Source organism: Vipera berus, assembly GCF_964194415.1.
Source record: "Vipera berus genome assembly, chromosome: Z".
NCBI lineage: Eukaryota > Metazoa > Chordata > Lepidosauria > Squamata > Viperidae > Vipera > Vipera berus.
The window spans coordinates 80,350,516-80,367,730 of NC_138205.1; the positions used below are offsets into that span (position 1 = coordinate 80,350,516).

At 34.7% G+C, this 17,215-nt stretch overlaps 1 protein-coding gene across 2 annotated transcripts in view; it reads right to left on the reverse strand.

Annotated features, from left to right (window-relative positions):
* Positions 1–17,215, reverse strand: part of NEK11 (NIMA related kinase 11) — a 95,758-nt gene that overhangs the window by 7,885 nt on the left and 70,658 nt on the right. Inside the window, exons 12-14 of one of the 2 annotated variants that reach the window (XM_081345180.1) lie at positions 9,923–10,038; positions 6,433–6,493; positions 3,256–3,352 (exon numbers count right to left, since the gene is read on the reverse strand). In XM_081345180.1, the coding sequence (XP_081201306.1) occupies positions 3,256–3,352; positions 6,433–6,493; positions 9,923–10,038 (274 nt within the window). Of the gene's footprint in view, positions 1–3,255; positions 3,353–6,432; positions 6,494–6,524; positions 6,969–9,922; positions 10,039–17,215 lie in introns of those variants that run through there. The other variant, XM_081345181.1, reaches the window with a different exon arrangement.

Genomic DNA, 17,215 nt, shown 5'->3' on the forward strand with positions numbered 1-17,215 from the left:
TAAACACAGTGCAGTTCTGACAGCCTTCTAGTTCACTCTGCTTGGTGCTGGCATATCTATCTTTGGTGCACTGTGAGGGCGAACTAGTTTTTTATATCTGTTTCAGATAAGATATATCTATCTTAGATATATGTATCTGTTTCACTTAAGGAGTTTATTTTCAGGCTTAAGTTTCTACGATTACAGACTTGAATTCTCACACCATCTATGAACATAACAAAAAATGAGCGTTTCTGCTCTACCCGACTTCCCCCATCAGTGAAATTTAAGGATACGTGCTGTTCAGCCAGTTATGTTCAGATTTCTTCCTTTTCTGAAATTTTTACAAATGGTATACTAGATTCTCTCACTGCATGCATAAAGTCATCTCTGTATCTATCTTATGAATCTTAAGCAATGGTATTATAGTGGTAGAACAAAAGCGTAGCTAGATGCCTTTCTTTCTACTATTCTACTTATACTCAGCAGGTAATGATGGAACAATCTATGCGATCCTTGCATGCTGCTGAGTGGAAGACACTGGAAGCTGAATAAGAGGCATACACTGCTGTTCTGCAAGATTTTAATTTTCTTAAATGTTGTTCTATGAAAGCTTTCCCATTTTTCCGAATTACATTTTTATTTAAGCTTTTAAATTGTACTATAAAGTTCACCATCATTAGATTCTAATTTATTATGTGTATTCTACGTCTGTTTTAAAATGACACAAAATGCTATGTATAGAACCATATTTTTTTCCTTTTGTGCCTGTATTTCTTTTGGCTCCATCAGTGAAAGAGAAGATATACATTCTGAGCCTAATACATATGCCTCCTGATATCTATACGCAAACTTTCAAGGAGGTCCAAATTCTTACAGAGTTACTATGGGCCCAAGAATAAAAAAAGAAACTACAAATCTGTTGCTTCTACCAGCAGAATCTGTTGATTAGAAATAAGATAATAACCAGTGCTTTTTTTGTAAAAGAAAAAGGTGCCGGAACTCACACATGTCATACAACCCGCCTTGCCTACCCTACAAGGTTCCATTCAAAAAAGGTGCCGGAACTCCGTTCTGAGCGTTCTATGAGAAAAAAAAGCCCTGATAATAACATTACCACCATACAGAAAGTGTATTAACTGTTTTGCTAAATACTAATATAGGTAGTCATCATTTAACAACAATAATGGGTGCCAGAAAATCCATTTTTAAATGACATGGTTATAAGCTGAAAAACTACATGACCGTGGAACTTAGTGATGGCAATCCTGATTACCATTGTTAAATGAAGATCACATGGGTTGTGATCATGACTTCATTTTTTAAAATAATAATTTTATTAAAGACTGTAGTTACAACAATAAAAACTAATTCAATCTTGAAAAAAGAAAAAAGAACATGCAGGAAAGAAAAAATAGAAAAATACAAAAGAAAAAATATCAGTGACTTCCCCCATCATCACAAATATAAACAATTTTAGTAACTTTTTGCCTTCTCTTAAAACACAAGAAACAATCTCTTCTTCTGATATCTTATTTATAAACAAATCCATAAAACCTTCTCATTTCTAGTTGCCATATAATGTTAACTAGTTAACTGGTTGCTGTGACTAATATAGATAACCCTTAGGATGTGTCCTTAAAGAGGTACATTCCATCTGAAAAATATGTAAGATAATAGGCAGATAAATAATATTGATAATATGTGATCAAATGATTTAACAGGGAATAATTTAATGGGAAACTAGAAATGTATTAGAGGTTATGAAAAACGGAGGACCTGATCACTTTACAACAATTTACAAAAGCAAATGTCAGCAAATGTCCAATAAAGATTACAAACTATATGTATGTTTAACCTTGATCAAATAAACCAACTTTATATTCTTTCCTTTTATTTATAATAATATTGAAATTAAATCCATTAAAATAATGACTTGGTTTCTTTTAATTTTTTGCTTGTACTTCTCACAAAATTCTTTATGTCTCCTTTTTAAACCCAATAAAGGAAAATTATGCATGTCACTCTCCTGATTTATGTTTTAAAGTCCTTTTAATTAAGATAGCCATTTTTTTTGTACGTTCAGTAACTAATATCATTTTCTATATCATTCTTGTAACTTATCATTTGTAAATCTACTTTAAATTTTTTTAAAATCTTGTCATAAAATTTGTTCCTCTTCCATAACATCTTTTTAAATACTATCTACCTATAGAGACAAACACTCTTAAAATTAACTTCTGGGTCCACTGTTCAGAAATATACTTCAATATTTTCAATATTAAATTATTTTGCCTCATTCTGAAGTTGTGTTTGAGTATCTTTCTCCATTAATTATAATCTTTACTTCTCTCTAGTTTCCTCTAGTGTTCCATTTTTAAAAGCTTATCTTATTACTTTTTTATAAAAAAAAACAAAAGCATTTCCTCATATGAAAGATTCTTTCTAATTAATTCCAAAATTTTATTTCAGATTGATCTGGACTCTTACTCCATTTGTAACTTTTGAAAAATCAAAGATTAAATCACTTTTAAAATATTTATTAAAAAATGTTAAGTCACTAAACTTTTATTTACAACTTATTTTACTAAGGATTGAAGGAGACCCACCTGGTGCTATAAAAATTTGTCTATCCATAAGTTCCTAATAGCCAAAGAGCAGCTAACAAGCATTTTTTGAATTTTATTAAAAAAAAAGAAGTATGCAAACTCAATGTCATTTTAAAGACTACAAGCATATTATGAGCAAGGTGGTTATCCTCTCATCTTCTAGAGCAGGGGTCCCCAACCCCCGGTCTGTGGACTACTACCGGGCTGCGGCATGTTAGCAGCTGGGCTGCACAAACAAGCAAAGCCCCATCTGTGAAATGCAAGCAGCACGCAAAGCCCCATCTGTGCAATGCAGACAGCACCACGGAACTGGTCCATGGTGCCCAAAAGGTTGGGGACCTCTGTTGTAGAGTTCTAAACACACCAGAGACTGCTGTCTTACACTCTTCTTGTGTTGAACAGTTGTGCATGATCTCAAGTCCTCTCCTTTTCTGGAGAGGAATTATTGAAGAGCCAGACACACTAGCTATCTCTTTATTCTGCCTAATATTTTTCACCAAGTTGTCTTTAGTCTGCCATTTCCTCCCCAGAAATGAAATATGACGTGACTTCTGACCTCCTGCTGACTTCCCCATTAACTTTGCTTGTGGGATGCAAACCAAACCAAAAGTAAACTAAATACTTCAAACTCTTTCCTTTCTGTTAGCATTTAAATAAGATGACTTACTCCTTCATATGTCTCAGCTTGGTTGTTGCCATGGTATTATTGAGAGCTCTCAATCTCACAGGTCCCAAAGGAGGCACTTCAATGAAACTTCTAGTTCCTACAAATTAATGGACAATCTAATTCAGCTTGCTGTTGTCAGCATTCTGCAGATCCAAAGCATTATGAATGGGCAAACAAAAAGTATGCAACAATTCACTTTTTCATCTGGAAATGCTGCATTAATTAAAGGTAATTAGGTTATTAAATGTTTATTAACATAACTTGGTTTAACAGGTCCATGAAACACAACAATTATTTTTAGTGGGACAGTACATCCCCAAGCAAAGTTTTATAAAAGAGGCTTATATGCATTTTTTATAAATGTATATATATATATCATTTCCTTCAGCAGATATTTATGGAGTCAAGTGGTTTTGTTTGTTGTCATCATTATTAGCCTACTACTATTTATTCTTCCAATAAATAACATGGTCTTTACCCTGAATATATTCTGATCATTCCAACCAAGCATCTAGGAATCATGGAGATATTGCCATGGTATGAAGGAAGTTCAAACAAGATGTTTTTATCAGTTATTACTGAATAATAGCAATAGAGCCCATGCAATTGATACACAGTTTCACAAAACTATATCAGACAGTGATCAGTGATATACTATTTAATATATTACTGGGCATGTACTTTACAAAAGCTTCCTTGCTATGTCCTATAAAATTTAAATTTCTTACACATTCCTGAATGTCTGTCAGCCTGTTCTGAACTATCTACCTGATATTATGTAACTCAGGATATAATTCCTATATATACTCCCCACATATTTAGGAAGTTTTTCCATCTGTCACATTAAAAACCATATTTTGATGGCAGCTTCTGGAGAAGCAAAGCAAGCTGCATCCAAAGTTTTCATTTTTTAACTTGAAGCCCTGGCCTCAGTTTTATCCCACTGACATAAAAGTAAAACTACCAATCTCATTTTCTTATCATTTAAATAGATGCCTATTAATGCTTGAAATCCTTTTGGAAAGACTTCATGATCTATAATCAGGCCCTATGTGAACTTTTCCTCTTTGAAAAAAAATTCTGCATAATAGTTAGCAATTCAAAAACTATTTCATTGATTTAAAGGGAGAGTACAAATGTATCTATATAATTGGCACACCTCTTTGTTTAAGTTGTAAATAATAGAGGGAATAATGACATTTTCATCTCCACTCTCAAGCTTTCATCAGCAAACTGAATGCCAAAAATATTCCTTAATATTTTGAAATTAATTTATTTACATTCACTAAACATACATGATAATAAAAATGATGCCTGCAGTATGTCTGTAAGTAGAATAACTTTTGAAACTATTTAAACCACAAAGTTTAGTATGGATTTGATGCCATCTATACCTGCACCCTGAGGCTTCAGCTGGTGCAAAATGCGGCCGCGCGGGTGCTTATGGGAGTATCTCGATACTCCCATGTTACACCACTCCTCCGCAAGCTGCATTGGCTTCTGGTTACCCTCCGGGTGCGATTCAAGGTGCTGGTAATAACCTTTAAAGCCCTACATGGCTTAGGCGAGACCACCTGCTGCCATTATCAACCTCCCATCGTCCGGATCACTCCCACAGAGTCGGCCTCCTCAGGGTGCCGTCAGCCAGGCAATGCCATCTGGCAACCCCCAGGGGGAGAGCCTTCTCTGTGGGCGCGCCGACCCTCTGAAATGAACTGCCTCTGGAGCTGCTGATGGCCCCTGACCTTCAGTCTTTCCGCCGTGACCTGAAGACTTGGTTATTCCAACAAGCGGGTCTGGACTGACTATGTTTTTTAAATTTGGCTTTTATTGAGTTAAATTGTCATGTATCTATTACATTTACTGTTTAATTCTTTTTTAAATTTTGTATTCCACGTTTCTTAAATTTTTTGTTGTGAGTCCTTAGGGAGAAGGGCGGCATATAAATTCAATAAATCTAATCTAATCTAATGGTTCCACATTAGAGACAAGAAAAAGCATTATCGTTTGACTGTTCTTTATAACTAAACTGCTTCAGATATACCAACTTCAAGCGTCTAATATTTCATGAACATTCACATTTATTAATGTTAATGAATAGAAATAACTTGCTTTAGCATGTAATCTAACATCATCTGAGATCACTATTTACAGTAAATCCCAAGATATTAAATAAAATATTACCTTTGATTGAATAATTTCTTGAAATTATTTAACCTAATTCATTTATTTATTACTGGAAAAAGATTTACATAGACAGAAACCATAACTTTAACCATGGATGAATAGAAATGAGTGTTTAATACTAGAAAATATTTAGTCCAGCTTTGGTACCATAACAACCAGGACTTAAAATTTGTAAACTATAAATTTAACGTGACTTGTGCCTTGTTCAAGCTGCTGGAGTATATTAAATTATTTGTTTATATGAGGGATAATGTAGTATGTGATTTTTTCTTCTTCTTTGAAAACTAGAGTTTTGATCACATAGAAATGAAAAAGGAAAGATCATCTATTTGTAACTATAGTTTTTCCAGTGTGTTGATGGCTGCTATCAACAAACCAATTAACCAATAGGAATCAACACGTAACTATGACTCACAAAATAGCCCAAAGAACATATTTCAATAGAGAGAAGTTCTCTGACATTGGGCTCCAGCTAAGTCTGAAAGTAAAATATCTGGTCCCAGTAACCAACCCATATTTGATCTTTTTTTTAAAAAAAAAGTCCCTTGCAGGCATATATTCAAATGTCTTCTTTTAAAACAATAAATCTGTTCTTGCTGCATATTAGGAGAGATAAACTGGGCAGACCAAAAGTCAGGATGTTAAATGAGATCTCAGCCATCAACTATAGTTTGTCAATTCTCCTCATTCTCTATTCACCCATCCCCAGCTGATGAGTTATGTTAAACCAAGTTAAACCAAAAATCAACTCCTTTTCCTTAATTCTATTAAAAGTAAAGCAACAAGGGAAAGAAAATCTACTATGTACTAAACTTTTAAGGAGTTTTTCTGTTAGGCTGGCTGTTGTGCTCACTTCTGGATCAAGATAAATAGTTTCAAGTTTCTTTTACATGCAGAAAAAATTGGCTCAGCATTTTATACAACAAGCCAAGAATATCCAAGTTTTGGTATTATAATCAAACTTAAGTGTTGAAGAACATGCTATCTCACCTCCAGACTTGGTATCTACGATGTTCTCCATGTATCTGACCATTACTTCAACATCACTGTCCTGTTAGCCAAAGAAGATAGTCAATTAGTTGTTTCAACCAAATTTTTGAAATTGGGGAACAATGCCATTTATTGTAAGTAATGCCATTACTTGTAAGTTACTGAAGATTAGTAATATAAGTTAAGAAGCAAATATTAATACAATCAGAAGCATTAAGTAAAGGCTGTCTAAGACAACTTGCTTCAACCAACTCGCTATGGCCTATTTGTTATGGGACAACTCATCAGGGGACAAGAGTTACACTAATATTGATGAAATGATGGAATAGAACAATTAAAGAAAGGGTGCCAAACGAGAAACAAAATGAAAGGTGAATGACAAAAATTAAAATAAAATTTTAATTATTTTAATTAAATTGAATTGTTGAATTGTCCTGTGATGAGTTGTCCCATGGTGAGTTGGCCACGGTGAATTTTCCCGCAATGAGTAGGCCATGGCAAGTTGGCTGCGCAAGTTGTTCCATTCCAGTTCATAGCTGAAAGACATGAGCATAAATAACATAACATAGGCTGAGAGATAATTATGTAAACATAACCCATCTTCCTAAACTATTAAAACATTTTCTAGCAAACCAACATTTTGTCAAAATACTAAACTCTGCATATGATACCACTATGTAAGTTGTTACTTCCTTATTTGAATGCAATGTCATCCAATAGAAAGTACAAAAGAAGCAAAGATTTTCATTTGCCCCTTGCCTTCCCCCCCCCAGGCAACAATGCAGCCAAGTATTTGTTAATTTGGAAAGACAGGAGGAAGAAGCCTAGACTTTAAATCTCAGACCATAGGTATTTAAATTTCTGGTATCTTTTAATCAATTGTTGTGTTTCTGCTTTTCTTTTCCTTATCTGCAGTCAAGATTCTAATCTAGACAATCACTTCTTTCTGACTCCCAGTTTCTAGCATTCTCTTCCCCATCTCTTCAAGGAACAGGATGCTGGGAAAGAAGCCAAAGTTTGCCTTTGAAATAAGGCCAAAAGCCAATCAACATCAAGTCAGCCTATCATTCTATAATTGTTGGTCGTATTGCCCTGCTTTAGTAGAAGAATGATTTATTTGATTGATTTATTACGTGCCATCAAGTCAGAATACGTAGATTCTTAATGACCACATAGTTAAGTTTAAAACTAAATACAAATTGATTTGTAATTGATTCGATGGAAGAAAGGGAAAGTTTTGTTTTAACTTTTCTAGTGAAGTCAACTGAATCTCAAAGAACACAAATTAGGCCTGAGTTTGATATAATATGTTTAAATAATTTGCAATCTTGCTGTATTTAATATTTACTTATCCATTCATTCAAAATACAAAACATTGTGCTGAGCTTTAAAGTGTTAAAACTGTTAAACTAATTGTTAGGGAATGCAACCAAAGGATATGTCAGTTGCCACGGAAAATAAGAATTTATCTGTATCCTTATCTGTATCTCTCTCTCTATATATATATCTTTATCTGTATCTATATCTGTATTTATATACTTTTTTCTCTTGCAGAGAAAAAATAAATAATATTAAGCATCTATCTAGTAATTTGGCATCTACTTTGTTTCAGTTCAGTCCAGTTTGTTTTATTGCTATATAAAATTATACACTGAAAGAAAACATATAAATTGTACAGAAATTAAACTTCTACAATGTTGATTTATCTGTAATTGTTTTATGCAGGGATTGCTACTAGGCTGGATTTTTGAATGAATGTAATTTACTGGGCTTTTTCTTTACTTTTTCTGCATCTTCATTCAATTAGCTCTTGTGACTTCACAGAAAATGGAGAATACACAGTCTGACAAATAATGGTACAGCTAAAATAGGCTTCGAAACTGAAATTCAGGTGGTTCCTTATTTCAGAAACACAGAAGCAGATATAGATTTGGAGGGGAAGTACGAGTGGGGGAAAAGAGTAGTTGTGTGTTTCACAACAGAAGGAATAAAGAAGGGCTTCATTATAAAATTATTTAGCAAATAATTTGCAAAGCTGTTGGACACCAGTAGGTAACTTGGACCAAATCAGCAGAGCAATGTCAAGGAATAATAGGAACTGCAATTCAAAATATCAGGAAGATTGTGCATTGATTAGATTATTCCTTGGCCTTTCATTTGCTTCAGGAGTCTCTCCTCTCTTTATTTCCAGTGCTGAGAGAAAGTAATGTATTTGCCCAAAGTTGGGTACTATCAATATATCGTATTTTCCGGCGTATAAGATGACTTTTTAACCCATGAAAATCATCTCAAAAGTTGGGGGGTTGTCTTGTACGCCCAGTCGTCTTATACGCCAGAAAACCAGTGAGCCCGGGAAGGCACGCCCTCCCCTCTCACTGTGGAGGAAGCAGGGCAGGCTGGCGTCTGGCAGGAGCCAGCAGGGCAGTCCTGCGCACGCTCCCCACCTGTTAAGGAGCACTCCTTAGCAGCTGGGGAGCGCGCGCGTGCGCAGGACTGCCCTGCCGGCTCCCGCCCGATGCTCTTCCCTCTTGAGGCAGCATCCCCAAGGACTCCTTAGGAGCCGGGGAGCGATGCTGCCTCAAGAGGGAAGAGCGTCGGGCGGGAGCCGGCAGGGCAGTCTTGCACACGCGCGCACTCCCCGGCTGCTAAGGTGTGAACCTTAACAGCTGGGGAGCGTACGCGTGCACAGGACTGCCCTGCTGGCTCCCGCCAGACACCAGCCTGCCCTGCTTCCTCCACAGTGAGAGGGGAGGGCGTGCCTTCCCGGGCTCGTTGATTTTCTGACGTATAAGATGAAAAATCTTGAAAATCATCTCAAAAGTTGGGGGGTCGTCTTATACGCCCAGTCGTCTTATACGCCTGAAAATACGGTAGTAATAAAACTTGATTACATATTTCAGCCCTAATCAAAACAGGTAATGCAGTAGAAATTCAGAATCTGGATGGAAGAAAGTTGGCTGAAGAGAAGTTGGCTTTGGGTTTGTGGTCTAACAACTGAAAAGTACCATTTTTTACTCCAATAGAATTCAACTCTAATCTTTAGAGGTGATCTGCAATCTAAAGGCCTTCCTAAATGTTTCTGCTCAATGAACAGATGGCAGCTGTGGCTAGGAGGACTTTTGACTTATTCACCAACAGTAGCCTTGGATGCTCTCAGTTTTTAATGTCCTAGTCATCCTTCATTTGGCTTACTATAATGTGGTATACATGGGGCTGCCCTTGAAACTACATCTACATCTTGGTGATCATGCTGCATTGCACTTAATGTTGGTTTGCTTTTAGGTATGATGCAGGGTGTTGGATGTCACTTATGACCCCAATTCTAATCATCTTTCACTTTATGTAAGTTCATGGTATAAGTGGTTCTTTTAACTCAGTGAATATACTTGTGCAGGGTTAGGCAACCTCGGCTCTTTTATGACTCATGTACTACAACTCCCAGAATTCCTGAGGTTGCCTACCCCTGTACTTGTGGATATATTCTACATACTGTCTGTGATGCATTCATTTCTTCCTGTTCCTTATCCGCTTCTTCGCTTGTTTCTGAGCAGGAATCAAATGTATCATTATAATATTCTTCTGCAGTAAGAGGATCCTCTGGGATCTCTGTAATAAAAGTAGATTTAATTTGTGAATGACAATAAATTTTAATGCAGGTGGTTCTCAACTTACAACTGCAATAGGGACAGACAATTCATTGTTAAGAGGTGCACTTATTAAATGAGACAACATGTAATTGCAACTTGAATATTCCATGCTGGCTTCCCTGCTGACTTTGCTTGTTGGAAGCCTGGGTGAAAAAATTCCAGTTGGTGATCATATAATTATGAGGTGCTCTGACTGTTGAAAGTATGACAACAAGTCATACATTACTGTTTTCAGTAGCATCGTAACTTTGAACAGTTGTTAAATGGTTGTAAATTATGGACTTGACTTTTGAATGTAGGTGTAGGATTTGTGTAGTTCAATACAAATGATTGGAGTCAATTATAGCTTTAGCAGAAAGTATTTCAGCTCCCAAAGTGAAGGGATCAATTTCTCCTTATTCCCTCTATTCATTGTTCCCAATCCCCATATAAACATGTTCTTGAGGGTAACATTTAGCATTTAGCATGACAAGCTGTAGAGTTAAAGGGAAATCAGCTATTCCAGTTTATGTTTAATACTGAATTCAGACCCAAAGGTCTACTACATTCAGTTCTTAAAAACTGACAAATGAATTCAAGATACACATGCAAAATATATCATATTTACCTGGTAGAAATATAACCTTGATCTTAATATGAATCCCTTCACAAAGAAAGACTAGATAGAAGTAGTTGACAGGGCACTAGAGGAACATGTGCCTGGGCAAATCTAAAAGGATTTTCCTATTTTAAAGGTAAATTATTAGAGCTAAATAAATGTTGTCTATTAAATACAATATAATGTATTGATATTAATATATTAAATAATATATACTGGCAAATATATTGGCAAATGAATAGAATTTATTTAGATTTTAGTGATTATGATCAGGCAACATCCCTGAAAATGTTTGTTTTTAGGGTTACCATGCAACAAGCTTGAAATTATTTGCTTTTCTAAAAACAGTTTATGGAGAATATATCCTATAGTGTTTGCATTCATTCTTTATTCTTAGGCATATTTCTGTATTTAATAAAAACTGACACATACAATATACAACCCAGGTCAACAATGGATTGCTCGGTTTAACCAAGTATTTCATTTTCGTGAACTATGATCACTGGACACATCACTATTTAAGGCATACAAGGTAAAATGAGAAAATTATAATACTGTGTTGAAGTAAAAACATAGCTTTAGAACTAGACCTAGTAGCAGCATACTTGGGTTGCTACTGAAAACTCATGGTTGCAGATATAAACTAGACTTCATTTCCTACATATCCCTTACTTTGCTTTGACCTCTCAATTTCATTTTTTTTGTTAAGTAATGCTTTCTTGAACCACTTTCAGAAATGTTAATTTTCCAAATGTTACACAAACCTTGTTGCTGCTTACTATAGATCTGTAGCACTGTCATTATATTTCCAATTAGCAGCAAAAGCCTATCATAATATTGAAAAAACTGTTTGGATGCCATTTCCTAGGAACCCACTCAAATCTATAGTTAGGCTGGGTCTGAAACAGAAATGGTATGACCAAGTCAGAATTTCTTAAAATTAGCAGGATTTGCAGAGGAAGAAATGACAGACTGAAGACAGCTTGGCGAAAACCAGAGCCAGCGACCGTGGTGAAATGCAGAACTGGTGAGTAGACCAGCTGTTCCTCATAAGGAGAATGCAAGATAGAACTCTCCAGTGATTTTAGAGCTTTAGGAGAGGAGAGAATAGCCATCTTACTCTAACAAAAATCAGTGCCTTTGAAAAGATTCTAAGTTCACATACTTCATTTTCTAATCACTTTCAGAAATTGCTTGTTAGCTGCTTTTCAGCTATTAGAAACCATTCTAACCATCTGATATGTTTTGAGGTACTGGGTGAATTTCCTTTCATCCTTAACAAAATAAATTTTAGATACAAGTTTAAGAAAAAAAATTCTTTGCAATAAACAGCAAAAGGGTGATTGAAACTTTGATTTCATAAAGTTACAAATAAACTAAGGATCCAGATAATCTTGGAATTAACTATAAAGATTCCTTCTGTGTTTTGTTTTGATATTTTTGAACAAAAACATAATTAAGAATTTAAAAATTCAATATTAGAAGCTATGAAAGATTAAAATTAAACAACACATAAATTTGACTTACAGTTACAGAATGAAGCACAATATACTAACATCGAAAATATTGAAAAGTGGACTGAGAAATTAATATTAATAGTGTCAAGAGACAGAGATTTGCATCACTGGCGAAACTGTATCTAAAAGATGTTATTGAAAGTGTTGCCTGACAAGATTAAGAATGAGTTTAAAGTAGATTTACAAATGACAAACTACAAGAATGATAAGAAAAAGATGTTACAATGATTGCACAAAAGAAACCAGCTGATGCCTTAATAATTAAAAAGGATGTACAAATGATAAACCAAGAGAGTGACCTGGATAATTTTTCTATATTGGATTTGCAAAAGAGGCTTATTAAAGCTTGAAGAATTCTTGAGAAGGGATAAAGAAGAAATGAAAATTATATTGTAGTATCTGGTAATGAACTTTTATTAATTATTTATTTATTTTATTAATTTAATTTATATACCACCCTTCTCCCGAAGGACTCAGGGCGGTGTACAGGGCAATGCAATAAAATACAATTACCAGACTTATGAAGAAAACCTCTTCTGCTCCCTCAGTAGGACAATCTAGTCCAACAACACAGGGATCTATTGAAGCAATGTTGCAATGTGAAAAAATAAGCACTGCTCAAAGCAAAACACAGACTTCATTAAAATTGCTTCAAGAAATGATGCTACGTAATCAAGAGGCATTGGAAAGAAATCATCTGGAAATACAGGAAAATCATAAAAAAATACAAAGTAAACTTGAGAAAGTAAGTGAAGAAATCTTGGATATAAAGGGAAAATTTGAAGCTCAAAATCAAATGATAATTAAAAATCAACAGAAAATACACAAAACTGAAGAAAAAACAGATGAGAATGATAAAAAGATAGAAATGTTATTACAAGAAATTTTCTGTGACATCAGGACTGAAAATTTTCTGTGACATCAGGACTGAAAACAGACTCAAGGTTGACTCAGCCTTCCATCCTTCCGAGGTAGGTAAAATGAGGACCCAGATTGTTGGGGGCAATTAAGCTGACTTTGTAATAATGCCGCTTGGGGGGGTGTGATAAGCAGGCATATACATAGAATGAAGGCTACTGCTAAGCTTGTAAGCCGCCCTGAGTCTTCGGAGAAGGGCGAGATATAAATGGAATTAAATAATAAACGATGCTTTATGGATTTGTCTTCATATAAAAGAGGACATACAGTCTGAAGAGCTCTGACATAATTGGCTATAAATTAAAAGGGGGTAAAGTGTTATAAAAATATTTATACCTCTGATTAAATTTGAAAGTCACTCTTCCATATATTTCTTTTCTCTCTCCTCACTATATTTTTCTTTTTTTCTATTTCCAGCTTTTCATTCTTTCTATTCTTTCTTTTTTTAGTTTTCACTAGATTCTACTATGGTAATTACTGTAAAATATTTAGCAAAAATTTATACCCAATTGAAAGTTAGGTGGAAGTCAGATCAAAAGGTTGGCATCACAATTACAGATCAAAATTTAGTAAAACAAATTAGAGATTTAAATTGTGCACATATAAAGAGGATATATAACGCTTTAATTGAATTGGATTCGGAAACGGAACTGGTTAAAGACTGTATGATAAAGTGGTCACAAAATATTCAGGAACCAATTTCGTTGGACACCTGGGAGATAATTTGGGTTAAAAATGTTAAATTTACTCAGGCTCAAAACTTAAGAGAAAATTTTTATAAAATGTTTTATAGATGGCATCTGGATCCCAAGAAGTTGTCCAACATGTATCCTAATTTACAGTCTAAATGTTGGAGATGTGGTAGTTTAGAAGCTACCTATTTTCACATGTGGTGGACTTGTAGAAATATAAAAGCTTTTTGGATCAAAATTTGGTGGAACATTCAAAAGATTTTTAAGAGAAAGATAAAGTTTTCTCCGCAATTGTTTTTATTGGGTATTGTTGTAGAATGTGATGTTAAAGAAACTAACTTGATGTTGAACATGATAACAGCAGTACGGTTACTGGTGGGACAATATTGGAAGAAGGATAGTTTGTCCACTATAGAAGAATGGGTGTTTAAAGTTTCGAATCTTGCAGAAATGTCTAAGATTTCTGCTTATTTGAAAGATCATTCACAGGAAGGATATATTTCAGTTTGGAGGAGATGGATAAATTATATTCAGAACAAATATGGGACTAAAAAGTTCCATTTAGCTTATGAGTAGATTTTAGTGGGATATTGTTATTGGTACTTTGTTTGTAGTTATGTTAAAGGGGAGTTAAAGCACATTATGAATTTGGTTAATTGTATATTATGCATAATTTTTATTTAGAATATGATTATTGTAACTATAATCCTGTATTTAGCTCTGGGAAGTGGGGGGGGGGAAGTGGGTGGGTTTGGGGTGGGAGGGATTTGGGGATATATTGTAAAATTTTGTTTTTGTAAAACTCTTTAATAAAAAAAATATTTAGCAAAAATTATAAAATCATCATCATGATGTTATTCTCATTCACACAAAAATAAGTAGATATATATATAAAGCATAGCATGAATATTGAGTTTTAGATATTTTTTAATAACTTAAAGCCTTTTGCCACAAATGAAACTGTAGAAAATAATAACATGAAACATGCCCAAATTTGTACTTGGGAAATTATCAGCTTCTTCAAAGATAGGTAAGCTACAAGTAATGAGGGATTTTCTTCATAGCTTAATATAAAACTGGCGCAAGAGAGATACTTAGAAATAAAGAATTCTAAGCTCCTGAAGTTGATTATTAGAAGAAAATCCATCTTCATTTCACATAGAAATCTACTCAAAGCTATCACAGACTCTCTTCATTTTAATAGCATTAGGGTGGGTGGGTGAGTTACAGAGAGAACAATTAAATTAAAGATGTTATATTATTAGAAATTAGAAATACTTGATGTATTGAAAGGCATATAATGGATCTAAATCTATTTTCTGCCTATTTATGCTGGGAGTCTAGGGGGACCAAACACCATGGGTTTTTTTTATTTTATTTTAATCCCATTTATATCCCGCCCTTCTCCGAAGACTCAGGGCGGCTTACAATTTAAGCACAAACCAATGTGCTTAGCAATTTTATTACTTACCTCCTTCACAAACCAAAAAATGTTCCAATTTCTAGAAATCTGTTCCAATCAGCTTTCAGTCACAGTGTAAACAGTAAGTGGCACGCAGCATAGGAAACTTTCATGCATGAGTAACTGAATGGGTTGATTGGCATATGTAGGCAATGTTAGCATCATACGATACCATATGTTGATTGCAACATCCAGATGATCAATAAACAGCAGGAGTATCGCAAACAGTGAATTATAGTAAGAAGTGACAAGGATAAAATTTGCTTTGCCTATAATTTAAAAAATATACTAGCAAACAGTAACTGTTTGGAATTACTGCAAATTACTTATTTACTAACATTAGCTTCTATTTGTTTTTGTAAATATTGCTGCTGCTACAATTTTTCCCCGAGGACTCTTAGGTAACTGAGTCATGTATTAAAAATTAATACATGTACAAAATATATAATTTTACATGTTCTGGTTTTGTCTGTTGGAAATCTGGTTACCTTATCCACATAAGTAGGAACCAAAATAATTGCCAGTGGATTGAATATTAATGTAGTATATTCTATGTGGATACACTCTGGGGCTTTTCAATTCAACAATGCTATCTATCAGACCTAGGATATAAGCCTTCTTTGTTACAGAACATTGTTCCCCAGAAATACATATGGCTCCCACTCTGATAGCATAGGGAACTAAGGTGGACATTCAGTCATTGTGGGTTATTTTGGTTATGTTTTTCCCCCCCATACTTGCATGATGCCCAGATTCATTTGGAACTTAGGGTCTCTACAATTAAATAAATAAATAAATATTTTAAAAGGGATGCCAGGCATGCATTCTCAGTTACAGCACAGAAGACCTAATGAAGCAAATATTTAACTTAAATCTAATATCATTATTCCGAAACTGCTTGCTTTTATTTATTTAAACTTTTCCTTTGTCCTTGGAACCAAGGACACTTGGTAAAAGGTAACTTACTTAGCAAAACTAACGACTAACTGCTATGGCATATGTTTTATTTTTATGCAATATTTGTATATATACATATGCACACATCAGTAAAATGACTTTAATTTCATCAATTGGATATATATATATATATATATTGAATATTTTGAATATTCCTCTCATGTTTAGTAGTTATAAATATAAATAAAAAACCTCTAGGCAAAATTAAAGAGCATGTAGTTTTTAATAATAATAATAATAATAATAATAATAATAATAATAATAATAATAATAATAATAATAATACAAAAAGTCTGGATAGTGGATGTGGCAGTGCCTGGAGACAGCAGAATAGACGAGAAAGAACTGGAGAAGATAAAATATGAAGACCTACAAATAGAAATATAAAGACTGTGGCAAAGGCAAGCAAGGGTAGTGCCAATAGTAATAGGCACCTTGCGTTCAATCCCAAAACAACTGGAGCACCACTTGAACACCATTGGCATTGACAAATTCGCCATTAGTCAATTGCAAAAGGTGGCCTTACTAGGAACTGCTTTCCTGCAACAATATCTATAATACCATCAAACATCCACACCTGCCTATCCCAGGTCCTTGGTAAGGACTCAATAGGTAGACAAAAATGCCAAATCCAGTCTGAACATCTGGCTGACTGTGCGATGATGATGATGATGATTAATAATAATAATAATGATGATGATGATGATGATGATGTTGGAAGGGACCCTGGAGGGGCGGTATATAAATCCAAATAAATAAATAAATAAATAAATACTGGTGCAGCACTAACAGCCCCATTCATGCATGGGCCGCACAAACCACCCGGGCTAGTGGTGCATGCGCAAATGGGCTGTAGACACTCATGCCGCGCTAGTGTCACCATTTGTGTCAGTGCACATGTGCAAATGGGGCCATGGGCACTAGCATGAGTGGGGGATGCACACACATGTGCGAAGAGGCCACTAGCTGCTGTGGGGGTGCATGTACCAGCA